Consider the following 27,804-nt stretch of genomic DNA (forward strand, 5'->3'; position numbering starts at 1 on the left):
TCCTCCGATTTTTCTTTTCGGATGGAGCTTTGCATGTTCCCTCGGCCCTAAAGGTGTTCAAGGCAAAAGTGGTTCCCGTGCTTGCTTATGCTGCCCCGCTCTGGGCCGTGATGACAGACCTTGCTCCTCTTGAGGCTCTGCAAAACCAATTCCTACGTCGGCTCCTAATGCTCCCCCTGTGCGTAAGCAACGCAGCCATGCGACTAGAATTGAAGATCGCATCCTTAGAAACTTGCCTGTGGAAGCAAGTCTTCAATTATTGGTTATCATTGTGGCATAGATTACCAGACCATTACCTTGCCCAATGCTTATGGCGAGATGAATTCTCCAGCCTTTGGACCAGTAGAATTCATGCCAAACTCCTGAGCTATGGAATCTCTCCCTTAGATTCCCTAAAACTAGATCAAATCACTGCTCAAAGACTGATCCGCCAAAGACTGGATGACATCGATTTACAGCGAAATTATATGCTGGGGGGAGGTGTTTGTTCGCCCCAGAACATTGGTATCACTTTAACTTACTGCGTTCCATCATACCTCTCCTCCCTTTCGACTGTTGCCCATAGGCTGGCCTTCACCAAAGCGAGGTTTAATGTTTTTCCCTCCAATGTCCTGAGACATAGATTCTCAAAGGGCCAAACCTCCGCCATGTGCGAATGTGATAAGGAGACGCCAGAGTCGCTTCAGCACATTATGTTCACTTGCCCCTTATTCAAGGTGCCACGGGCAAATTTGTTGGGATCAATCATACAGAAACTAGAGGGTACTCCACCAAAATTCCACCTTGCCCAAATCTTGCAGGATAAGGATACCCATACGACCCTGAAAGTGGCTAGGTTCCTGGTCGCTGTCCTTACCCAAAAGCGTTGCCAAGGAGCACCACAAGCTAATTAAGGCGTAGTATGCCATTCCATCTTATAGTATTTTATTGTTATAGTAGTGTTTTAGCGGCTGTTTTTTCCCACGTGCACAGGCTGTTATTTATGTCTTGTTTTTATCTGTATGGGCCTACGGCCGTAATAAATTATTATTATTATTATTATTATTATTAAATCTAAAAGTGCTTCAATATTTATAAGAAAGATAATCAAACTCTTCTTAAACATTTTAAAATGCAAAGATTATACTAAATATCACCGTGCAACACCATTTGCTAAAGATTCTTCTGAATGATCAAAGCAAACAAAAGCATTATTTAGCTACAAGGTTCTTATAGACGTGCTCCATTGGCTGTGGCATTCTGCCTGCTATTGTATACTCCAAAAATTGGTCTGGAAGAAGGAAGTTCATTCTAACACCCATTTCTCTTCAGGGGAGCTTACCTCATGTTTTGAGAACTGGGGCTTTTAAAATGTCACTTATTTTAGATGTAAATTGATTTCAGGATTTTACATAAATACTCAAAATTGATATGTTGCAGAAACATACTGCATAAAGCACTGGAAGAAAAGCATTTCCTATCAAATTACAGCTAAACCACAAATCTACTGGCTTTTCAAGCTGGCATGCTACTGTGGACGACTAATCAACCATAATTTTAAAGACAGAGACAATGAAGAAATATCGCTGGCTATCAATATATAAACCTTTGTTTCTTGGCTGGTTTAGAGAGCGATTGACAAGAAAAAGTGATAGATGAAAGGGCTGGATGAGGAAGGTTTCTAATGAACTTCCTCCTGAATCATCTCTGTCTCTAAAAGGAGGTGCCAGCACACCACAGAAACTGAAGCAGGAATGAAAGAGGAGCTGAAATCTGTCAGGAATGAATGGGGTGCTGAAATTGTTCATTGTGTTCCCAGGGCTCAGTAAGCAAGTTTAACCCTTCTTCAATGGATGGGTTTGATTTGTGTACATACAGTGGTGTGCTGATGTTTCCTGTGCCTTTGGGGGATACATCAATTGGTGTGGCCTCTGCCAAATCACGCAGCTGTGACCAGCTAGCGGGCTGCCTCTCTCTTTCTCCTGTTCAGACTGGTTGTGGAATTTAACTCATTTTACACTTAACTTTCCAGGAGAAATCTGGAGCAACTTCCCTCCCTGCAATTTGCCTGTGAGTTTTTTCCCTCAAGGGAGTACGAAATCTTTTGAAATGAAAATGAAGCAGGCTCGCTGGTGGCTACATAGTTCAGTCTTTGTAGTGCTGTGGTATGTGGGAAATTGAGGGGCAGCTATTAGTTCCCCAGTGCCTGAACTACGAACATTTGTGAGCAATATTTGGGAAGAAAGAACTGTATTTATTCCCCCCTCAAGCAATCACTTTAGGATACTACAGGGCAATTTGACAGTTTCTAAAGAGGTGCTATCCAATCACTGAATGTAATAATAAATGAGGGTATCTTGAATAAATTACTGCATTTGGTGATGACCCGCCCCCCGCCGCCACCATACTTGACTCTCTGTAAACTGCTCAGAGATTTATATAAATAATACTACGCCAGCCAGATTTCTTGCTAGAGGATTCTCTGCATTTAAACCACTCCTACTCCTTATTTCTGTATGCCAAGGTGGGTAGGAGTTCTTAGCAATTCACAGAGAATAGTAAATTGTTGTAACTCTAAGTTCACTGTTGCTGCTACTTATAGATGGCTTTCCACTCTACAGCAGTTCAAGTATATCTAAGGAAACTTCAAGTTAACATTCCAAAGTGTGGTTCTATTTCCCTCTTGAACAGATGGTAAGGTTATAGGGAGTTGTAGGTTACAGTATCCTCATCATTTCAGTCCATTTTGTTAAGAAGAGAAAGCTGTCATAAGCAGGGCATGTCCAATGAAGCTGGTCAATCAAAGTAATACTGAGTTCAACAGGGCTGATTATTATAACCACTGGTGGTGTGGAACATGCGCCAGAAACATGGCCATTTACAGAGAGTCATCCACGACTGGACCTAATGGTCAGAGTTACCTTTATCTTTTTAATCAATTACAGTAAACCCACAGTGAGATCATGCCTAAGGCCAAAATCGTGTATAGCCAAATGGCAGGTGTGTGCAATGGCAGGGGGGATTGCCAGAGTCTTTCTTCCTGGATGCCCACCTCTTTTCTTTTCTTTTCTTTTTTAAAGTTTTCCCCCCAAGCGTATGAAGCTGAATGTGCACAACTTAAATGTGCTTAAGTTGCCAGTTTACTGTATATGCTTTGAGACAGTTGACATTAACCTAGGTCTCCAAATCAAGAAGTAACTATTATTCCTTAAACTTACATTTTTTAAATTTGCTGGAAATAACAGATTTACAACCACTCCTCTTTAGGCTACCATTCCAGCTTCCTAGTCCTTTGATTCCTATCCAACTGATATGAAGTACAAAGAAGAGAGAGAGAGACCAAAGAAGAAAAGCAGAGGCAGGGGGAAGAAGAGTAAGAAATGAGGGGAAATGATGGTCAAATCTCCCTTTTATTTTAGGAGCTCATTTTCACAATTCTCCAGAAACATGTAACTTTTAAAATTGAACATCAGGTGAATTTAATATACTATAAAATATTTATTTTATTTTATAGCAATATCAAACACTTCTTCCAAGCACTGCTCAATATTGGAGAGTTTTCATTTCATTTCAGTGTTGGGAGGATTATTCTCACAACCACTAACCTAGCAATCCATTCATTGTATTTCTTTGGGAGTGCCCAGATGGCTGATATGTATCCAAATATTAAACGATTTAAGGTAAGAGTTAGATCCTGCGGATAAGGTAATGTTTATGCAATCTCCCACTACTTTCCAGACTGGTGAGATGACAGGGCAGTGCCAGAACATATGGGATAAATTAGCCTGTGGCTTGTCACACTTCCAACAGAGATCATTTGTAGTCAACCTAAACCTCAAGAAACTTACTCAGGGACGAACAAATTCTCAGTAAAACTTTCTGCTGAATTAACCGAAGTTGCATATCAACAGCAGACAATTTAACTAATGTTTTTAATCTTATTTGTTCACTCAGTTTTAATTGTAGATGGTCTGTACCGGGCCTGATTGGTTTGTGTATATTTATTTATTTAGGTATTTTTATTCTGCCTTTCAGGGCTGGAAGAACCCCCAAGGCAATTTACAGTTAAGATTATATAAACAACTTTAAACTATCCAACCAAAATACCATAGATAAAAGCAGAAGTAAAAATGATAGAGCAGCAAACGAATTCAATTAAAATCTGTTTGGAATAGGCAGGTTTTAAGGCCCTTTTGAACACAATCAAAGAGGGAGTGAAACTCACATCCCTTAGGAGGGCGTTCCATAGTGACGGGGCCACTACCAAGATACAAACTTATAAATGAAACAATCAGACATAATACTGATCATCTATAGCAGCCACGTCCAATCTGGTGCCCTCCAGACGTTTTAGACTACAATTCCCATCAGCTCCAGACAGCATAGACTGTGTTCAGGGATAATGGGAATTGTAGTTGAGCCACATCTGAAGGAAACTAGACAGGGAAAAGCTACAGATCTATAGATTCTTATTGCTGTGATTGTTTTTTAGCACTTGTAGATTTTAGAAGCACTAGCGACTAAATGTACCTTTAATTATGTAACATATATTTATACCTTGAATCAAAAGTTCCAGGGTAGTTTACAATGACTAATAAACAAACAGTGAAAGTAAATGCTAAAAATAATTACCGGGGGAAGGCAGAGGTGGAGAGACCAGATGTTAAAAGCCAGGGAGCAAAAAAACACCAACGCTTTGAATTGTATTCAGAAATTATAAGAACTGTTCATTATGAGAGCAAATGTTTAAGGATTAGTAGCTGAGTTTAATTTCTTTCCTCTTGCCTCCTTGTCCCTTTCCCCTTGTGTGCTGTGTTGTTGTTTTTTTAGATTGTAAGCCTGCAGGCAGAGACTGTCTTGCTTTTATTGACTGCATGCAAGCCATACTGGTAACCTACTTGGTTGAAGAGCAGGGTACAAATGCGCCAAATAAATTGACCTGAAGCCACCTGCAGACATTGAGCCATAATAGATAAGGGGCTAATGACCTTAATCTTTCTCACACCGCCCTATTCTTATTTTGAAATCCCATAGCTGTGAGACACCCCCTGAACCTTACAAACTGGAGAGTAACTGCAGGATGATGGCATAATTAAAGAAAGAAAACAAAGAAAGCAGCCAGCTCACCTTGCAGGGATGGAGAATGCAGGGCCCTCTTCAGGAAGGCCAAAAGGGGCAATAAAACTGCTTGTCTTTCTATGCTGGTTTCACCAACGCTGTCAGCTTTGTAGATGTGGCAAGAATTCTGTTTGGCAGTCACCATCTTCTGATGCTATATGATGACCTAGAACACAGTTCCCTTGTCTGCCTGTGGGTGCCAGTATACCTGCCAGTTCCTCCTATGGCAAACACACAGAGTCTTGAATATCCCCTCAGAAATCTGCAGTGCACAAGGTCAGATACCCACCTTTCCTTCTGTTCTGCACAGAGAAGAGGTGCAAAGAGCTTCTCTCTGTGAGCTAGCGCAAAGACCATTTCTTTCCATTGATGGGGCAGCTGACACGGGGACATGTCTGCATCCCTTGGTGGTCCTGTTTCTTTTCTCTGCTCTTTCGGATGTGGCAGCCATTTTGTGACTGGCCCCCATGTCACGTTCTCAAAATTCTAAATGTGTCCACTGGCTAAAAACAGTTGGCAACCTCTGACATTGGATCATTTCCAGGCTACTCTGTCAGATTTTGTGTTTCTGAATGTGTTCAAAACAACCTCACATTGAGCATGGCATGGCGTTTGCAATTAAAATTAATTTCACCAACTAGTAAAAAAAAGCATTAAAAACCTAGTATCTTCTGTGCAACAACCAGCAAATTGCTCGTGGAGGCAAGCAGGTCTAACAAATACCTAAATCATGCTCTGTTTTATGTTTCCATCCCCAGGAGGTTTTACTGACACAAAACATAAGCTCACATCAATACAGGACCTTCAAGGACAGTGTGTAAAAGCCTCTTGGAAAGAAGTCATGGCAGCATTTGCTCCAGTGCTTTACGAAAAACATATGAGCGCAGCATAATTATTAAGAGAACAACAAGGGAAAGCTTTTCTCTGGTTATGGTTGTGGGGACAGTTTAGTTCTGAAAACCTTGAAGGGCACATGAGTCATGCTTTGGGGCTGAATTTGCAAAGCAAAGATCAATTCCCGCATTTCAACAATATAAAAAACAAAGCAGCATCAACGATTTCAAAGTCCACTACTGAAGATTTTAATCGCACACTGACATATTACGTTTTGTGAATCATATGTTTTGTGCAATACAGACAATTTGTAACTTAAACACATGCAAGTTGCACAATTTCAACTTTACATGCTTGATGGCCGGCCGGCTGAAACTGCACAAATTAAGCACATGGGAGGCAGAAAGCTTAAAAGCTCTCAAGTCTGTTTACCAGGCCCTGGGAGGCTCTCGTGAGTTCTCAGATGGAAAAGCCCTGCACAAAAAGAGCTTTTAAGCCTTCTGCGTGTTTAATCTATTTTTTGTTCTCCCTTAGCTTGGTGAACTATACAAACTATAATTCTTTTTTTTCGCTTTTACTTTAGTGGACCAGATGAGGCTAGTTCCCAGTGGTTCAAGGTGTTTGCAAACATCTTTTGAAATGGAAAAAAGAAAAGTGACAGTGAATCAAACAGCTTTTAAGGTTTCGTTTTCACTTTGCTTATTGTCAAACACACATCTAGTTTTTAGGTGTGCTTTTGAGGATCCCTTGAAATTGCATCTAGTTTTTTTGTCCATCATCTGGACATTAGAAGGAAGACTGCAAAAGCCGTAGGCTGAACTGACACAAGAGCTATTCCAAAGGGAAGGAAAATATGCAGTTGGGTGAGGGTTCATCAGACCAAGTGGGGCACTGTCCCACCAAGCTCAGTCTTCCCTCAGCCTGCCCCAACTTGTCTGATTTCTTAATTACAACCTGTCCAAAGGGTGGAACTGTCAGCATTTTCCTCCACAATCTCAGTGCTGTCCTTGTCGAACTCAGCCGTGAAATGGACGGGAGCAAAGTTAGAATTAGCTGCCTCTACCTGTCACAGGGTCTGGCTCTACTTCCTGCAACTGTCCCATCTTTCATTTACTTACTAGCGTGGAATAACAATGGTTAGCAGTGCAAAGTTTTGTTGGACAAAATTGTAAATTTTGGTTCTTCTCAGTTATCAAATCTTAAATTCATTTCTGCAATCTATTTTTTTTTTAAAAAAAGAAAAATCCTCATGAAAATGTGTAAGCATTTTAGCACAACTTTTTGCAAGCAACTTTGACTAAGACACATTATTGCAAGCAGTTCCCTCAAGTGTTTTTTTTAATGTTGCTTGCACTACTGTGTAATGCAGAATTTCCCCTACACACTTTGGTTTTAGACGTGCATTGCAAAATTCAAAGAATTAGGATTATTATTTTTTTATAGCACAACTGTGTTTTGGTTCACGTGCTGATTCAATAACTGTGAATCAGGTAGCTTTTCATAAAAATACAAGCAAAATCTAATTTATCTCCTATTCCCTAGTGGTAAGCAGGGACCTTTCCCCCTCTTCTCCTTCTCCCTTTCTGTCAGACACTGGGACTTAAAGAGCAACCCAGGGCTTGAACTTTATCAGGGCTCTTTAAGTCTTGATGCCTGACAAACAAGAGGAGGGGAGGAAGGAGAAAAATGCCCTTTTCCCACTTTCTGCTGTTGTTACCATCACCATGCCCCCTTGCCAGTAAATTAAAAAATGAGTGGGTACAGTGCTCTATAGTGTGTGTATATATCTATAGTCAAAAGAAATCCTCAGCTTTTAAAATCAGTGCAGGATAAACTAGGGCAGAGTAAACAAATACAGTACATGAAGCACAGCTTTCAGCAATGTGTAATTGTATATGTGGAAAAGCTGGAATACACTGTATATGCAACAGACGCTACCTAAGCTTTAGCTCAGTCAATGGTGCAGTTAGGTAATTCTAGACTTGGAACTTAATGGACTTAAGGGGGCCCCTCTCCCTAGATTGGAAATGTGTATTATTTCAATTACTTCAAAATGTGGTAAGCTAACTGCTGCATTTGGGGCTCCTTTTGTTGCATGGGACTCTGGATGTTTGCCCTGAAGTGCTGCCCTGACAGCGCAACTGAGCTCAGTTTGGTTAGAGAGCTTTCCTAAGCTTATTCAGATAGCAAGGACTGCATAGTTTCCTTACTCCCAAGGTTCACGAGTTTCCCTTGTGGGCTAGCTGAGTCTACTTAGTTCTCTGAATCCTTTTTATATATATATAAAAGAAAAAAGAAAACCTGCCTTGGGGGGGGGGGGCCTTTTACAGAGCTCTTTCTGAGTAGCGATTACTGTCCAGGACTTGGACGAGAAGCAGAGAAACACTTTCAGCTTTTGTACAACCTGCTTAGCCATTCAACAAAAGGTTCTCCTTTATCAAACACACACATTTCAACACAAAAAAATAAAAGATTTACAAAACTCAGTTCACCTCCAAACAAAAGAGAAATCATGCAAACATTCCTTTTTGTATTAGATTAGTTTGTAAAACTAGGTATTTAATTAAATTTTGGTGCTTGGGTCTGGTCCAGCAAGCCACTTAAGCACATCTTGATTTCATCTGCCAGATACATTCCCTTGAAAGCAATCCTAGACTGTAAAGGAGAGCAAGGAAGCCCTATAGATTGAATAAATTCTAGACTGTGGTTTTTGCCAGGGCAAAAGTTTAGTGACATTTTCCTTAGCCACACCTCTTAATAACATGCAGGAGGATACTTATGAGGCAAAAGAGGGTGCCTGCAGAACAATGTAAGCATGGAAATAACCACCTTGGGGGGCTGCAAGCACTGCTTTCTGATTTTGTGGTGGTGGTTGCTGTACCTCTTACATCTGTTTCGACTAGTGAAATGCATAAATTGGTTTGACTGGGCAGACACAATGGAATTCAGTGACTTGAATCATTTTAAGTTGTATGCTCTAACCATTGCCTTACAAAGATCCCTGATCCATTTTCATTCCTGTGCTACAGTTCAGATGTTGGCTAACACTCTCCTCTGGTTCAGAGAGACCCCAGAAACGGCAACTTCTTATACAATCCTATCTGCATCCCTTTCTCTGTTACTAGTATGGTGGGTTAATGTTGCAATTAGTTCAGATTTCATTGTGCTTTTTGAACTTCCTAGGAGGATTTTTAGAAAAAAGCTGTAGTCTTTCCAAGCTTTATCCAATGACTTTTTTTAAGACATGGGAATTTTACCACCAGTCCTTCCTGCTGACAAGCTCACCCTTGCAAGTGGGGGGAGGACTAGTAGCGGGGAGGGCTCACTGGTGACAAGAGAAGCCTTGTAGACTTTATCCTTAAGGCTTGGACACAAATAAGTACGTATACCCCAAAACATCATCTCTTATCAGGGTGCATGGGAATTTTTATTTCCCATGCTTCCTAGCCCTATGCACTGGATAGGGAGGAATAGAGAATTGCAACTGCCATGTACCCCGGCAAGAAAGGATACTTTGGAACACCTGGGAGAAAACCATTTCATAAAGTGTCATACTACCACCATCAGCACTATTTACATTTTGTTAATGAGAGATGGAAAAAGTGAGAGATGAAGAGATAGGGAAGAATAAATGATGAAAAAGTGAAAGTGAGAAAAGGCAAAAGACAAAATTAAGGGACAGAAAATGGGCAGACAAATCTAGTCACAAATTAAAAACAGGCCCCATGTTGTACAATGGCGTTAAAGAGGGCTCCTAAGTCTAAAAGGTTTACTGAACTCTACAGTACTCTTAGGATAATAATATAAAAATAATACTGCTGAATAACACCCTTAGCATAAAGAGCACTTCACAAAAAATGGTCAGACTGAAATGCAGAAGATGCCTCATTTCTCCACACACTGATGCAAGAGTTTCCAATCTGTATTGTGGGGAACTCCGGGGTTCCTTAGAAGCCTGCCAGCAGCCTGTCAATTAGAAGCTCAGTAATGGGCAGATAAACCTCCCTGAAAAACAGCTTGTCCAGCACTATAGATCTTCCCTTGCAGTGTGCAACTGTAGGGGAATGATTATGTTCTGAGCAGGCTCTCAGTTTCCAGGGGCCAAAAGTGAGGCCGCAGGACTCCTGGCCAGCATCCAGCATGATGTGCGTGCCTAATGCCCTCAATCTTTTGAAACATGTAGACATCAATGTAGAATATCCCTTGAAGGAAGAAAGTTTGAAGAGTAACACAGCACAGATGCATACATTTTAGATCACTGGTAAGTAAAATTAAAAAAAAATTCCTCTCTCTGGAAGTTAGTATAACAATCAAGTGCCCCAAGAAATCTACTACTCCCTGAGTTCAGTTCTATTTTCATTGATATCTGAACTGGTACATGCTTTCACAAATGTCACCATTTTCAACAAGTGGTATGAAAATCAGTCTGCTTCAACAATAGCTCTACTAGTAAATGAAGATACAAAGGTGTTTATATGAAAGTAACTCTCAATTTCACCTATTACAAGCTGTTTGTCTGACTCATGGCTATTTCCTTTCCTGACACAAACACCTCTCCTTCCTTTTCCTCTACCAGCAGGATATAGTAACTGGGGGTGAAAGTGAACTACTCCTTACTCATACACCACCAACAAAACAAGCAATTGACTGGTGAATGAACCTGACTGCTGAAAAATGTACATATGAACTAGAACTAGATTTCAAAGAGATTACTCAGTCTTAAAGGGCAAGGCTTGCGGCTCTGACAGAAAAATAACTTTTAAACCTGAACATCTGGCCTCATTACACTGGAGTCACTGGAAAGGAATATAAATATGAAACTTTATTAGTATTTTAAAGTATTTTCTGGATCTTAAAAATGTGGTTTAAACCAGAATTTATGTACTAATGCAGATTTTAGGTGACACGTTTGAGGATATAATCAGCAATGTGCAAATCCAGGCTTTTGATTTGTCCCTTTATATAAATAACAATACTTACAAAATTAGAATTTCAAACCCAGGATTCTCAAGCATCAGAGACTTTGAGCAAGACTCACTAGGGCTTACTTATCTTTTCCCTTGTTCTCACAATATACTTGAAATGTAGTTCAAAATCTAACTCAACCCTTTGACCAGCCATCCTTGTCTTCAAATTGTTGAGCAGCATTTCTCAAGAGTGAAAGCAGCAATAAAAGAGCCACTGAATAATTGGATTCTTTTCACCACTGAGCACTTCAAGTTTACAAAGGCACAGAAGTCTCCCACTGCAGTGCTCTTGGGCAGCTTGGCGATCTCCTAAAATGATATAAGAGGTGCAGTTTTCCCTCCACCCAAGTCTTACCAAACAATTTTCAGTACTTGTACCGAGACCATGAGATCGAAAGAGACCAGGCAATAGAGCAGCAATTTACATCAACAAAAGGGATTTTGATGCACTCCTCCGAATGAGGCAGCATTACCATGTTAATAGCTTTTTCACTCTCAGCCTTCTTTTCCCTAGGACGCTGGAGACTTTTGCAAATGGAGAACAGTTCCGCTTTCCATTTTAACTACAAACAATAGCAGAGTAGCTCCTTAAATTGCATCAAATAGCAGTCAGTGAAATCTCTAACTAGCCATCCTCTCCTGCCATTTTTTATTAACCACCAGGCCCAAGGAACAAAAGGGAGAGAAAGCAACTTGCAGTTTTAACTCTATCCCCACCTCCAAATCCCCTAGGGATGGCAAGAGGAATTGCCTGCAGAGCCACTAAATCAAACTTCTTTACTATGTTTTGTGTGTGCCTCCTTCCTGTCACCCATAATTAAAGAGGATTCAGGTATGTTTTCTAGTATTGGTTTGTTTGTGGCCTCCTGGTTAACAGAGCTGTGATGGGATCTCCCCTCCCCTCTCCCCATAAGCTTCATTTTTCAGACAGCTGTTGTTCTTCACTAGTTCCCACACTCATCCACTTGTTCCCTTGTCACATACTTTGAATGTGTTTTCCTCCTGACACTGACTGCCTCACACAATAATACACAATAATGAATGAATGGAAATGTTGCCTCTGCTGTCAGACCGTGGAATACAGCCCATTCATTAGCACTAAAATGTTCTTCTGCCACCAGCGTAGATATCATCCTTTTTACCTGACACCTTTCAAGAAGCTTCCTTTTAGGGTGGGGGTAGGGGTAAGTTTTCCCTTTTATGCCGCTTCTCGCAATCTTCTTAGCTGGCTCAAAGAACCCTAATATGGCCTTGTCTGGAAGTTACTTTTCTCCCATTAACCTCTACGTGCAGTGGCATCAGGGATAGATTTTGGACTGGCACACTCCCCCCCCCCATCATCATTTTTTGTTAACACAACGGGTTTGTTTTAGTAGTGCTTAGAGTAGACCAACTGAAATCAATGGGAGTTGACTAAGCCCAATATAAAACCTATATAAAACCTATATAACCTTCTGAACCACACCACTGAAGATAAACATGCAGCTTCTTGGTTGGTCTCCTACAATAACTGACTGCAATAACAATAGGTTACCACATATACAAGGAAAGACCATTAGAGGAAGATTCCACATTTGTTCAAACATATATAAGTATAATGATCTGGAACAAATATAATGATCTGGTCAAAATATTATGCCAAGAAGATGTCATATTGTTTATTTCTGCCTAGCTGAAGAGAAAAAGTCTCTCAATAGGAAATGTACTTGATGTGCAGGTGATGCAAGAACAAATGTAAGACTTCTGGCATTTCAGTATGCAAAACCGACTCACGGTCTTACCTTGGAGAACGAACCCTGAATTTTCAATTCTGTACAGGAAAGATGTGAATGGCGCAATCGGGGACTTTGCAACCAGAAGCTGCAGAAACAAAGACAAAAACCAACAAAAAAATCCTATTTTATGCTGCTACTGATTACAATTCCAGTTCACAGAGAAAGCTGAACAACCGCAACCATCAAAAGTCTAGGCTATTTTGTAACAGCAGCTCTGCAAATACTACAGACATATACCACTTTTATTTGCAAAAAAATGTGCCTTTAGCCCTTTAGATTCAAAATATTCATATTTTTATTCACATTTAAGTCATATTTTCGAAAATACCACACCATTTGAATATGCCCTTCCACTCTGTTGTATATGTTTCAACAGACAACAAGAAATGCTCCAAACATCTGTGTGTTCCAGCACAGAAGGAGAGAAGATAGACTATGGCAGAGCAATGAGACCCCACATAGAAATTTGCACATTAAGAAAGGAGCTAAGTCAACCCTTGTACCCATGATGGCTTTGGTTTCTTAAGAGTAAAGGTACCCCTGCCCGTACGGGCCACTCGTGTCTGACTCTAGGGTTGTGCGCCCATCTCACTTAAGAGGCCGGGGGCCAGCGCTGTCCGGAGACACTTCCGGGTCACGTGGCCAGCGTGACGAAGCTGCTCTGGCGAACCAGCACCAGCGCAGCACACGGAAACGCCGTTTACCTTCCCGCTATAAAGCGGTTCCTATTTATCTACTTGCACTTAGGGGTGCTTTCGAACTGCTAGGTGGGCAGGAGCTGGGACCGAACGACAGGAGCTCACCCCGCCGCGGGGATTCGAACCGCCAACCATGCGATCGGCAAGTCCTAGGCACTGAGGTTTTACCCACAGCGCCACCTGTTCTTAAGAGTACTTGCTATAAAATATTCAATTGTCCAGGTCAACCCAAGCCCATACAACCAGCCCCCTATATTATGATTTGCACACGGAATGGTTGCTGGTAGTTCATGTGACTTGCTGTTGCCATTCCTGCAAAAACATGTCTGCAACCCAAATCTGAAGCAGATTTCCTCACTCATTTTTGCCTCAGGAAAAAAAGGGAAAGGAACTGGAAAGCAATTTCCCAGTCTGTGGTTTTCACAGCGGCATTTCCAACTTTGTAGCCCTAAGGGCACCATTTAACAAGGCTGCTGATCCAAAGCACATTCTGGTTCTTTTCAGAGCTCCGTTTCAATTAAAGTGATGTCATACCCATTTCACCAATGCCCGGAAAATACACCAGACTTTACTACTTTCTTCATTTTTAAGTATGCATGGACAAAGACATTTCAAAAATATCCATACGGCCTGTGAACAGCACTGTCAGGGCCACTCTTCTGTTCCACAATTAAAGTTCTCCAGCTATATACCTTATAACCCTGCTCTACTTTGAGCTATGATAAAATCTGCCATTTCTTGTTGTCCACTAAATAACACAGTTCAGATGTGAGAAACGTATCTTTATCACTACCATGCCAAGCAGTGGCTTGTTTTTAGAAGTTGCAGTCCACAAACCAAAAGGTCCCTTGACCCTAAAGTGCAAGTGAAGGTGTTCAGCTGTTCTGCAACTCCTTCCGTAGAGTTTTATGCAGTCACAACTACCATATGGGCAAGCTGCTACAAAAGGAAGTACTAAGGAAGGAAGAACTCCTCATAATTGTATTTTTTCATGTGCATTTTAGGGCCACTGGACAACTGATGTTATACCATTTATATACTGGATGGGTAGGGGTGAGCACTAAAGAAATCCCGAAAGGTTAGCCACTTTCTCACTTTTTTATTTGGTTAGTGAATCTACATGAAATTAGTCAACAGACAGCCTGGTCCAGAAGATGAACGGTTATAGCTCACTGGAATGTAACAAAACAAAACAAAAATTATTTTGTAAACAGAACTTGAAAAGAAAGGATCTCATAATTGTATACTATATAAATCTAACAAACTCAGCTCTGTCTTATACGGATGATAACAAATGGACATATCCTCATTAAGTGGCAAAAAAAGGGCAAAGAGATCCATATAGATGGCATGATGGGGGTGGTTATTGGGTTGTTCTTGTTTTTATATTGATTATGTATTTTGTGGTCTTATATTGTGATTTTATCACGTGAACTGCCCTGAGACCTGCAGGTACAGGGCAGTATCCAAATTTAATAAATAATAATAATAATAATAGTGTTGGATTGTTGTTGTTTAGTCGTTTAGTTGTGTCCGACTCTTCGTGACCCCATGGACCAGAGCATGCCAGGCACTCCTGTCTTCCACTGCCTCCCACAGTTTGGTCAAACTAGTGTTGAATTAATTGTTCTACTTAAAAAGCCATCAAAGAGGAGGGCACTTCATCCTTCGTTCTGTATCAGACCATTTTAGAGTCACACAGATGTAAAGTAAGTAGCTGAACCATTGCAGAAGAGTTCTCAGTGCACTGTATAAAGACACAATTCCTGTCTAAGATTGAGCTCCATTTTTTCCCACTTACAACAGAATTCTTAGTGCTGATTCACATACGGTAGTTTATAATGACACCTAGCGCAACACTGAAGCTCTTATAAAACAGACTTTCCCTTTTTTAAAGCAGAGATGAATAATGAATTCAATTCATTATAAATTTTACAAAAATAAAACACAGTCTACCTGAAGACTTGGGGTGTGTGTGTGTGTGTGTGTGTGTGTGCAGACAAACAACTGAGGTCAGCATTTTAATTCCTAGTAAGATTGCTTGTTGTCTGCAATGTGAAGGATCATTCTACAATAGAAGAAGGTGAGCTGGGCACCGCTTAGAAGTACATCTGTAGAGATCCTTACAAACAGCCTCTTATTCTTGCTTATTTATAACATCTGTTGGCCTGCATGTATCTTCCCTAGCTACTGAGGTATGAGGGTACAAGACAAACAGAGCAAAAATGCAGGTTTAGTAACCATTGTCAATGTTTTGCTTTGAGTAATGTTATGCTAGCAAAGCCATCTCAGGATGTGATATAAACTTGGTGACCTGTTGCACGGTGGAAATCTGCAATGCAAGCACTTTCCCTTCCTCAGCATAAGTTATTGTTCTTCATGCAAAGAAAAGGAAGGAGCATGTCACTTGTAGCCATGATGCAACCCCCAGAATTCCCTTTCCTGCATTTAACCTCATTGAATGATGCAATAATCTTCACCCCAAGTCATTGGGGTTGCCATGTACTCTGCTCATGAGGCTTCCAGCAGCAAAATTGTAAGGGGAAGTTCCGTTCTCTACTTACTGGTAGAAATCAGAATAAAATAAAGAACAATCTGTATAAAACACAAATTTCAAACAGCAGACACATGGCATTATTGAAACAAACATAATAAAAAGCCCTTTTGTCTTGCATGGCTCCTCAGAGGAACAACACATCAGTAGACTCAACCACAATATTATGCTATGCTATTGAAGTATTCAGATACGGCATATGGCAGAAACACCAATCATCTCCATTTCATAGTGTTCCCTGCCAACTGCCTTGGGATGTGTAATGGTTCTAGGGGTTGCTCGCAGAATCTGTCAGTGGCAGAATCCGTCAGTGGACGTTTCTTAAACTTCTTCCAGCAAAGAAGCTCTTTGACGCCTAGTCTCCTCCTACTCTCTCTGCGCGGAAGCCTTCTGCGCAAGGAGGGTGTAGGCAGCGGAGGACCTCTACTCTCCCCGCTGGTCCCCGGCAAGGAGTCATGGGACCGCCTCGCCGCTTCCCCCATCGGCCCCCCTTCTCCACTGGTGCTACGCTGATTCTCTTCCCCAGAAGATGGGCTGCCTCTCCCAATCCCGGGACGCTCTCCGGAATCCCTCTGGATTTTGCTCTCTCCCTCCGGCACTGATGGCAGTTCCCTGACAGGATGATATGGGGAACTTTAGTCCTGACAATCCTTAAATGATGCCTAGGCAGGTGAGAAGAGAATGCAGAACAGAAAATAAAAGAAAAACATAAAAGAAAAAAGAATAGTGAGTGGAAAGGAAACAAGAGCAAGAGTGATATAGAAAGAGATAAAAGAAGCACAGGCACAGTTCTTTTTGCTTTAGCAAGGAGGAAGTTCCAAGCAGTGTTCTTGAACTGCATTAGTAATAAATGAAGTGAATGGGAGGGTGAAACCACATCTCTTTGAGCAGGAGATCTTGGTCCCTATGGCAAACTATCCTGCAAAGTTTTTTTCAAGAGTTATGGCAATGGTTCAAAAAGATGCCCTGTGCTTAGAACCCATATGTGTGACTGTAGAGATCACAAAGAACAAAACCTTATCCCTAAATTTCACAAAATTAACTACCCAGTTCTGAATACTATTAGAATTTTTAATCTGCTATGAGATTTTAAAACCACAACTAGCATTATTATTATTAACAACATTTATAAGTCCCTTTCCCAGAGTGGTGCATAGAACTTTGTTCAGTTAGTTACTCTTTGCTTTTAAGCCCAACTCTCTAATTATCCAGTTTGTAACTACATTTGCATGGAAGAGCATAGCTGAAAAGTGAGAAGAAATACACCGAATCAGCAATGTCATTCAACAAGGGATGTGATTATCTTAGAATGTTCAATTAGATTCATGAACTAATAAAACCACTGCTAAGCAAAACAAATCTTTCCTCCGATTGTGCCAAATGTCTGGGACAGGCAATCCTTACGCCAGAATATCCCTTCTTATTGTAGATGGAGAAACATTGTTTTTTCAGCTGCTTCAAGAAAACAGGAAAAGAGCCAGTGAGGAAAACAACTCCATTGGCTTTTGCATCAATTCAAGAAACTTTACTTTCCCCTGTTTGCTCACATCTTCTGTACCATGCAGGGGTTTAATCTGCTGTGCCAGTACCAAAGCAGAGCAAAAGGAAAAATATTGAACTTGGAATTCAACCATTCAACTGCTAGTTCTTATTACGATCATAGGAAGCAAGATGCCTTATATATACAGATTCAAGCCATTGGTCCATCTAACTCAGTATTGTCTACAAGGACTGGCAGAAACTCCTTGAGGTTTCAGACAGATATCCCTGGGGATGTCAGGGGTTGAATCTGGAACCGTTTGCACGCAAAGTGTGTGGCCTTCCACCAGATTCCCTGAGAACAGGGTATAGGTAACAATATTTGCCCAAATGCAGTACAGTGGTACCACAGGTTAAGTACTTAATTTGTTCTGGAGGACCGTTCTTAACCTGAAACTGTTCTTAACCTGAAGCACCACTTTAGCTAATGGGGCCTCCTGCTGGGCCGCGCCGCCGGAGCACAATTTCTGTTCTCATCCTGAAGCAAAGTTCTTAACCTGAAGCACTATTTCTGGGTTAGCGGAGTCTGTAACCTGAAGCGTATGTAACCTGAAGCATATGTAACCCGAGGTACCACTGTATTCATGTTCCAAGCAATTAAGTATGTGCCCAAATAGGGCAGCCTTGGGTACTGTTTAACATCACTAAACCCATATAAACCCATACCCAACAAACTTTCTATATAAACATTTTTGCCTTTAAAAGATAAATCACCAGGCAGATTTAATACAGAATGCTTAACCTCACTTGGAAGTTTACAATGCTCTGGGAATTCTGCTACTGTACTGGTCACTTTATTGCAGAAGTGCAGGCATCCTGACTGTGTCAAGATGGTCCCTGTAGCGGTGGTGAGGCTGCCTAGCTATTGTTCTGTGCAAGTTTCAAAAATCTGTCTCAAGCTTTCATGATTGTTTTCTTTAAATATTTATTTTTTACAGAATACACACATGACAAATACAATCCACACCACACATGTACACACCAACGTGTGCGTGCCCCCCCCTTATTTCCCCACCCCCATATTTGTAGAGTGTTTATACATTCAGTGAGCCACAGATTTCCAACACTTTGCTACTGTTAACCTTGCTGCAGTAAATGAGAAAACCAACAATTCCTTATGTTTTTACAGCTCAGCCTTTCCCATCATGGAAGGATAATAATGCAATTTGAGAAGAAGAGTTTGGATTTGATATCCCGCTTTATCACTACCCGAAGCGGCTAACATTCTCCTTTCCCTTCCTCCCCCACAACACTCTGTGAGGTGAGTGGGGCTGAGAGACTTCAGAGAAGTGTGACTGGCCCAAGGTCACCCAGCAGCTGTATATGGAGGAACAGAGACGCGAACCCGGTTCCCCAGATTACGAGTCCACCGCTCTTAACCACTACACCACACTGAGGATCTGGAGTGGTTTGTTGGAGTGTTATGTGGCTAGCCTCTTCAAACATTTCTTACCCAAAGTGCTGGTCCTCTCCTTCTGCACCCTGTTTCGAGGGGTTTGCTGGCTACCTGCAGAAGGGATGCCATCAATGGCAGATTCTGCCCACCTGCCATTTGGGTGGGAACACTGGGGCACTTCTTGACACTGAAGGCTGGCAGGGCTGAGCAGAGGCATACCTCCATTCCATGCAAACCAACTCCAGCATGGCAAACAGGGGGTTTTGATCACTTTGCCTGTGGCCATTAGTCTACAGAACTATACAACTTTTAAAAGACATCTGAAAGAAGCCCTGTTTCGATAAGTTTTTAACGTTTGATGTTTTACTATGTTTTTATATATTAATACACATTGAAAAATTGAGGACTTAATCTAGGGAGCTGATTTATGCTGAACCTATGCAATTTTTGACTACAACAAAGGTTAGCAAGGTATGCGACCGGCAGGAAGTGTGAACACCTGTCATTTATAAGACTTTGGTTTCTGTTCACTGAAGTATACAGCCTTAAGGTATTCTTGGATCTATCAATGCACCTGGATTGTCAGGTTGCTTCAAACTTAGCAACGGCCGTTCATCCCTATTATCATAACCTTGACACCTATAATAAGCTCTATGTACCACTACCCCTTAAGGACTGTTTTTAAGTTGCAGCTGGATAGGGAAATAGTTCTTATATACCTCACATACAATTGCCTTCCCTCTTGGATTCCTTAGAATCAGACGATCTAAGAGTTGATACACCATTTGTGCACTAAAAGTGATTACTATGTACACACAGAAGAACACTCAGCAGTTCTACATTTGGAGAAATCCTGATGGAGGTACAACAAAGCCCAAGCACAAAAATTTTCCAGATGTTTTGCATTTGGTTGCCATAACCAAGAATTGGAAACTTTAGTTTAATACATTTCAAATCTGCTTCAAAAGAAACACAGCGGTATTCAAACAATACACAATACTGATACAATTTAAAAGCATTAGAAGAACCACCATTCATAAAGCTCTATTTTTAAAAAAGAGTTATATTCAACTAAGTCATACTCAGAGTAGATCCATTGAAGCTGATGGACTTAAGGAACTGAACTATAATGAAATATTACATTAGTTCTCAAATTTCTCTTATAGGGACAGTCTTTTTTATATATAGATGCCAAATATTGCCAAAAGACATAAATAATAGTAATACAGGACCGCAATTCCCATCTGCATAGCCCTGTGCATGGTTTTCCTGGTAAATAACAGAATACAGCTCTGTTTACACTCACATGTTGCAATTTCCATTCTTGGTTATTTGCAACCTTTGCACAAATCTGTGAACCAAAGCAGGGATACGTAGAAGAGATCAGGCAAGCAATGTGCCTTGATGTGACTAAGAGAGATACTAAAGGTTCATCTAGAACAGGTTGACAAAGGAGAGTCAAGACCATAAGAGTCAAAACCAATGCACAAATATTGATATTTCCAGGAAAACATTTGCTTCTTTATAGGATTTAGGTCCCACACCTTCAACATGGGCTTATGTTGCCAGGGCAGCTAAATAGAATGAAACAATAGAATAGAATGAAACAAAAAAGGGCATCATCATCACCATACATATAAATAATAAAACCTAATAAAACTATTTATTGAATTTAGATACTGCCCTCCTTCCCAACTAAACACATTAAAAAAATCAATTCAACAACTAAATATCCACAAATCTATGAAATAGTTCATCAGATTTAGAGAAAAGATCCTGAAGGCTTCTTCATGGGGTGTACAACCCTGGAAAACCTTACTGTTGCTTTTGAAGTCAATGCCTGGCATTTGTCTCAAGCAAAGAAGGTGCAATGAGAAAAGAAAACTAGTAGACATATTGCAGGCTCCACCTGATCTATTCAATGTTATTGTACAAAAAAAGAAGGCAAGAGGGGGCTTCGACAATTCTCCTCCAGCAGCCTCATCAACAGGGATTAAGGAACTTTGACTAAGCAGCTGAAAGAATGAGCAATTAACTCCAGCGATGCAAGAAGAAATCAGCTAAAGGCAAATGGATCTGTCCAGTTTTCATCCTGTGGAAAGGAGTCTGTGGTGGTTCTCAATGGGGCTTACAGAGCCAAATTCACACAGCCCCAAGACTGAGGCATATATTTGCAGCCATAAATGGCATGACTGTAGTTTTTGTTCCTGTTCCTGTTCACCGTTCATCCATGAATGCCATGTTAGAATTTGTCCCCAAACAACCAAATCACACACTTATTGGTGTGTGCTGCAGTGGAAAATTTGGATCTCCAAAGCTCAGTATGTTTGAAGAGAGATTTTTAATTAAAACCAGGTTAATGGGTCACAGTTCAATAAAACTCTTTATAGAGCAGTCTAAATGCATCATACCTACCCCACAAGAAAATCCTGTCCAACGGAAGCTGTTTAGAAAGGGATTTCCTCTCTGCTATTTTATAGAACAGCAGCAATGGCTGCTTGGGGCACTTTATGAGAAGTGGGTCATAAATCCAAACCAATTAGTGAAGACAGTACACAGGCAGCATTTGTGTTGAGCATACATCCCACACAAGTACACTTCAGGAGGCAGGGATCAAAATAAACAGCAGCGACATGAAAAACATAAGTCACTGAAGTGGTCCCTTCTCCAGCAATCCATAGCTACATTTCCTTGCCTTGCTGGTTTTGCCCCCATCTCAGTTTAATACATTCAGAAAATATAGATTGCATGAAAGGTATTTGCATAATGCATATTGTTGGGAAAGTCCTTTCCCAGTATTACCGTATTTTTTGCCCTATAGGACGCACCGGCCCATAGGACGCACCTAGATTTTTTTGGGGGGGAAATAAAGGGGGGGAATTATTCCCCCCCCCAGGCGCGGGGCTGGGATGGGGGAAGCCCGAGCTTCCCCCTCCCCCAGCCCCCAGAACGGGACCCAGAGCCATGCCGAAGCTGCGTGCAGCTTTGGCATCGCTCTGGGAGCTTGCGGGGCTGGGGGAGGGGGAAGCCCTCCACCAGCCTCCAAAACAGGTCGGGAGACAGCGGGATGGCGTGCTGCGCCTCCCCGCTGTCCCCCGAGTTTGCGGGGCTGGCGACGGGGAGGAGCAGGCTTCTCCCCCCCGCCAGCCTTCTAACAAAGTCGGGGGACAGCGGGATGGCGGCGTTCTGCCTCCCCGCTGTCCCCCGAACTTGTGGGGCTGGCGGTGGGGCTCTCCTGAAGCCTGGAGAGCGAGAGGGGTCGGTGCGTACCGACCCCTCTCGCTCTCCAGGCTTCAGCGAAAGCCTGCATTCGCCCCATAGGACGCACACACATTTCCCCTTCATTTTTGGAGGGGAAAAAGTGTGTCCTATAGGGCGAAAAATACGGTAACGTCTTAATCTTCCAAGTAAAATTCACTATTATTTCTGTTGTTATTTATACTGTGTGGAATTGTATGTTGCGCTAATATGATCATTCCATCATTACAAAACATTTTTGTTTGCCACATGGAATGCTCTCCCCCAACCCAGAATGCTGTTCTAGAGGTTCCCTCAACCCCCACTCCAAGCCAATTTGGGGAGTGGGGTGGGAGTAGGAGAATGGGCGAAAGAAAAAAATTGCGCTAGGGGGACTCATTTGTGCTGGCTTCTCCTAGCACACCTATTTAGTTAACTCTGCCCCAACTGTTTATTGTTATTCTACGGTGACCTGGGATACATTTGGATGAAGGGGAGTTTAATTCTTTCAACAAAATAAACAAATAGTGCACTACTGTAATATAAATTTATTTGACCACTTGTTTGGAATGAGATAAACTAAAGGATAAGATGCAGCAGCCACATTTCCTGATCAATAATGCAGATTAGGGATTCACACCAAGATAAAATACATTCATCTATCCATTAAATCCCTTTTTTAAGGAAGGACGTTCTATTATGTTATTACTAAAGATCAAAATGTCCATAGTATAAGCCATATAAAACTTTTCTCTTTGCACACTTTCAAAGTCCTCAGATTTGAGGACTTCCAGTGGCAGCCGGGAACATATATACATACATTTTGTTTGCACTTAGGTATCATAAGAGACAACAGTCATGGATATATATTCTCTATCTGTGTTTCTTTCTTCTTATCTTGATGAGTCTATGCATACATGCAGTATTTCTACTGAACAACAATATATATGTAAGGAAGTCAACATCTGAGACCGTGGTTCATAATAACCAGCAAGCTATTCTGTAGTTCTTTCTCACAAGCTGGAAGTGTTGGGGTTTTTTTCATGTGATGACAGATTGACAGCCATGCTGATAAGCATAAAAGAAATCATGCCAGTGTCCCTCACCATCACTCTTTCACGAAGGGCAGTAGTCAAACTTTCTCTTTCTCTCTCTCAACTCCTAACTTATACAACAACACAAAATGCAACTCAGCAAGTCCCAGACTCCAGCCAAGAAACCAAGAGATTATCCTACATCACATCTTAAATATTTTGACCCACAGCACTGTCTACAAAATCATTTTAGGATAAAACAAAAACTCCACTACCCCTTTTCCATATTGACACATGCCCCAGAAAAAAAGAGTAAGTCCAAGGTGAAAGCTAAAGAAATAGTAGAGAACACACATCAAAAGCCCTGAATGTGGAACATGTTTCAGGTCACTCTAAACAATAATAAAATAAATAGTTGAACTGGGGCCTGATGTACAAATTCACCATGAGTTTCCAGAAGCACACAGCAAAACTAAATTAGACATTCCTTGGCCCAAAAACAATATGGCTGGAAGAACATTTGGAAGTTGCCCCTTTGTATATGTGGGTTGTAAAGTAAGTACTGATGACAAGCATGGCACTGAGCTACAGAAAGCAATAATTTAATAATCACCTGTTCTTGCTCTCAAGCAATATAGTTCTCTTTGTAGGAAATGGGAATGTTGCATTGATGTATCAGCTGCATTGCTGCTGGCTTACAAATCATACCTAGTTAGGGACCAACAACTCACAGGGACCTGGATTTATGTGTAATAGGAAGTCAAGGCTTATTAGCTTGTTTATCCCACTCATAACAAGGGAGTAGAACAGGAGTAATGGGGCAGCATGCAGCAGCATGTTCCTCATTCATGATGGTAAACTACAATAAGCCAGAAACCTGGAATTATCCTTATGTGTCAACGTGGAAAAGAATTAAAATTTTCACAGACTACATCAAAAACTCCAGGATATGTGGAATAATTTCTCCCCTGTTCATATTCTCTTTTGTTCTAAATTTGCATTGCTGGACAGATCAGGAATTTATAATCCATAAGGTAAAGTGACCCCTGACCATTAGGTCCAGTCGTGACCAACTCTGGGGTTGCGGCGCTCATCTTGCTTTATTGGCCGAGGGAGCCGGCGTACAGCTTCCGGGTCATGTGGCCAACATGACTAAGCCGCTTCTGGCGAACCAGAGCAGCGCATGGAAACGCTGTTTACCTTCCCGCCGGAGCGGTACTTGCACTTTGACGTGCTTTCGAACTGCTAGGTGGGCAGGAGCAGGAACTGAGCAACGGGAGCTCACCCCGTCGCAGGGATTCAAACCGCAGACCTTCTGATCGGCAAGTCCTAGGCTCTGTGGTTTAACCCACAGCGCCACCATAAAAAGCTGCTAATATTTTAAATAAGCAAAGTGGCAGTTTGGTGTTCCTGCATCCAGACTATTTGGGTAAAGCACTGTACCTGAGTTGTAGAGATTTATGAGCAGGTCCAAGTTCCAGTTCCTAGCATCTCTCCAGATAGGGCTGTGAGATACCCATCTCAAATCTTAGAGAGCTGCTGCCAGTCAGCATAGACAATGGTCTGATTTAGTGTATGGCAGATTCCGATATTCCTTCGTTAATGTAATGGATTTGACACCATCTGTTTTTAGAAAAATCGTCTTTTGCTTTGAACTGAGTTAACAACAACAACAACAATTTATTATTTATACCCCGCCCATCTGGCTGGCTTTCCCCAGACACTCTGGGTGGCTGCCAACAGAATTAAAAGCACAATATAACATCAAACATTACAAACTTCCCTGAACTGGGCTGCCTTCTAAAAGTCAGATAGTTGTTTATTTCCTTGACATCTGATGGGAGGGCGTTCCACAGTGTGGGTGCTACTATCGAGAAGGCCTTCTGCCTGGTTACTGAGCATAGTACTGTCCCTTGGTGGCTCAACTAAGTTTTACCTATTGAAATTAATGAACATGACTAAGTTATGTCCATTAATTTCAATAGGACTACAGTGGTACCTCAGGTTACATACGCTTCAGGTTACAGACTCCGCTAACCCAGAAATATTACCTTGGGTTAAGAACCTTGCTACAGGATGAGAACATAAATCATGCAGTGGTGGCGCAGAGGCAGCAGGAGGCCCCATTAGCTAATGTGGTGCTTCAGGTTAAGAACAGTTTCAGGTTAAGAACAGACCTCCAGAACGAATTAAGTTCTTAACCCGAGGTACCACTGTACTCTGAATAAAAGCTTAGTTGAATACCACCTAATAGGTGGAATTCAACATTGTTCTATTTTGATTGTTCTGTCAGCGTAAACATGTCTCAACCCCCCAGAGTTTATTGGTGGGAGCGTTCAGGAGGCATGGAGGAGGACAGAGGGACAAGTCCCATTGTGCTAGCATAATATGTCCCACTGGCTCCCACTAGTGCAACTGTTCAGTTGAATTCATATCGATAAGTCTCAGCTCACCATTGGGCCTTGGCAGTCTAGAATATCTCTTTTTAGCAGGTATCAGACTGGGATAGTTATAGAAAACCTTTGGTTACTCTGTTGGGGACAAAACACTCAAGTCCCAAACCAATATAAACTGCATGTTATGTTAACACAGAGATTTCTGTGGGGAAACTGAAAAAAGTGAATAAAACCCTAATGCCACTGTATTGCGTTTCCATTTTATTTAGTGTCGTTTCTAATCCAGTTCTTAGACAGAACTGTCCACTGATATCTGAGTGCGTAATGGATTAAAGTCAAAGACAAGTCTAAAATAATGTAAACATTTGCTCCTCCATAAAAGCCCTTCTGAAGAGAAGTGGGACATAAATCCAACTAGCCTGCAGTGCCCTGACAGTGTTTGCTTTACATATACATCCCACACATGTCCATTAGGAGGTCTGAGTCCTGATAAACAACAGCAGCGTAAATCAACATACCGTGCAGATGGATTTGCAGCAATGGTTGAGCACTTTAGGTCAGTCTCCTAGCTTCTTCCTTTCTTCCATGCAATAATTTCTGAGGCCAGTGCTTCTCAAATGTTGAGATAGTGAGCCTTTCTTAAAGGGGAAGGGAGAGACCTGCTGGGGCCTCCACACAGCTAGCTGCCTTAACTAGCCACTATGTGCCGTGTCAGACTCCCATGGCTGGCAGACAGACAGAGAGAAAGCCTTAGGACCATGTGAAGCCCAGTTCCTCACAGAAATAAGAAGCTCACAAGGGCTATCATATTTGTAATTTGTTACTCCCAACAATTTCAAACTGGAAAACAATCAAACAGTCTCTTTGTGGATGTTGGGAAGGGGCACAATAGCACTTTAAGCCACTTGTTCAATCAGCGTGTTCAAATCTGGACTAGAATTGGGTCAGTCCTTTGCAACAAATCATACTGCTTAGGTTTCCAGGGCAGAGATAATATTTTGTATTTTCACACAGACATAAAATAGCTCTTTTAAATATTGTTACCTCTTAAGTAAAGGGTAAAGGGACCCCTGATCATTAGGTTCAGTCGTGGCCGACTCTGGGGTTGCGGCGCCCATCTCGCTTTATTGGCCGAGGGAGCCGGCGTACAGCTTCTGGGTCATGTGGCCAGCATGACTAAGCCACTTCTGGTGAACCAGAGCAGTGCACAGAAACGCCGTTTACCTTGCCGCCGGAGCGGTACCTATTTATCTACTTGCACTTTGATGTGCTTTTGAACTGCTAGGTTGGCAGGAGCAGGGACCGAGCAACGGGAGTTCACCCCGTCGTGGGGATTTGAATCGCCGACCTTCTGATCGGCAAGTCCTAGGCTCAGTGGTTTAACCCACACAAAATTAACTTCTCTCCAAGGCTTTTGTGTACCTTAAGAAAGAAAAGTGTTTGATAAATGAACACTGATGGCCAGTTGATGTTCCTGTAGCCAAGAATCTAAGTTATACTTACCTGCAAATATAGGGGCTGAAATCAGCATTCTGCTCGTGTGTACATGTGGCTGAAGAACCCTCCTCCCTCCCCCCCCCAAAAAAAACCTGTTTGGCAGTGTGAATGTAAACCAGTGAAGGAAGAACAAGTTTGAATTTGTGCAGCTGGCTGGCAAGAAAAAGACAGCTCTCCTGAAACTTCCTATGCTGAAAGAAATGAGGAATGAATACATATTGTTTGAAATGTATCAGGATTTTAATAGTATTCTGATTAACTTAATTATCTTATTTATCAGAGCTTGACTGTTATGCATGCTGCTACAAAAATATTAAGAGAAAACGAAGTCCCACTTCTTTCAGAAAGAACTACGAAACAGCTGCAGCAAAGAAACTCATAACAGGGGAAGCTGTTTTTACTTGTAGATCCAGCCCCCTCCTTTTAAGGACAATTAGTATATTTTGATAGAAGAGTAATAAACTGAATAGAATATTGGGGAATTAAATCTTCAAAGAGGAAAAAAAACCCAGAAAGTTGCACAATTATTAAAATCCATGCCTGCTTCTAGAACTGAATGTCCAGTAGTATTTCAATTCACAGTGAAAGGAAAAGGAAACCAAAATTAAGAACAATATACAAGGGTAGAAAGCAAACTGATCAGGAAGGGAGCATTGAAGTTTCTAATTAAAGTTTTGCTGGCAAAAGTTACTGATCTGTTCATAACAGACATTCTGAAGTAAAGGAGAAAGTGTTTTGTTTTTCTTTTAAAAAACCTGAAGTTTTGAGAAACTCTACATA

The 27,804-nt window shown here is 41.5% G+C and overlaps 1 protein-coding gene across 5 annotated transcripts in view; it reads right to left on the reverse strand.

The window, feature by feature from the left end:
• RAD51B (RAD51 paralog B) overlaps nucleotides 1-27,804 on the reverse strand; it is a 322,140-nt gene that overhangs the window by 123,496 nt on the left and 170,840 nt on the right. For 3 of the 5 annotated variants that reach the window (XM_080994168.1, XM_080994167.1, XR_013982635.1), the window contains one exon: nucleotides 12,680-12,758. The exons of the other annotated variants lie outside the window; for them this stretch is intronic. In XM_080994168.1, the coding sequence (XP_080850294.1) occupies nucleotides 12,680-12,758 (79 nt within the window). Of the gene's footprint in view, nucleotides 1-12,679; nucleotides 12,759-27,804 lie in introns of those variants that run through there. 5 annotated transcript variants of the gene reach the window in all.

The sequence above is a fragment of the Podarcis pityusensis genome (assembly GCF_964106645.2).
Source record: "Podarcis pityusensis genome assembly, chromosome: 1".
Lineage (NCBI taxonomy): Eukaryota > Metazoa > Chordata > Lepidosauria > Squamata > Lacertidae > Podarcis > Podarcis pityusensis.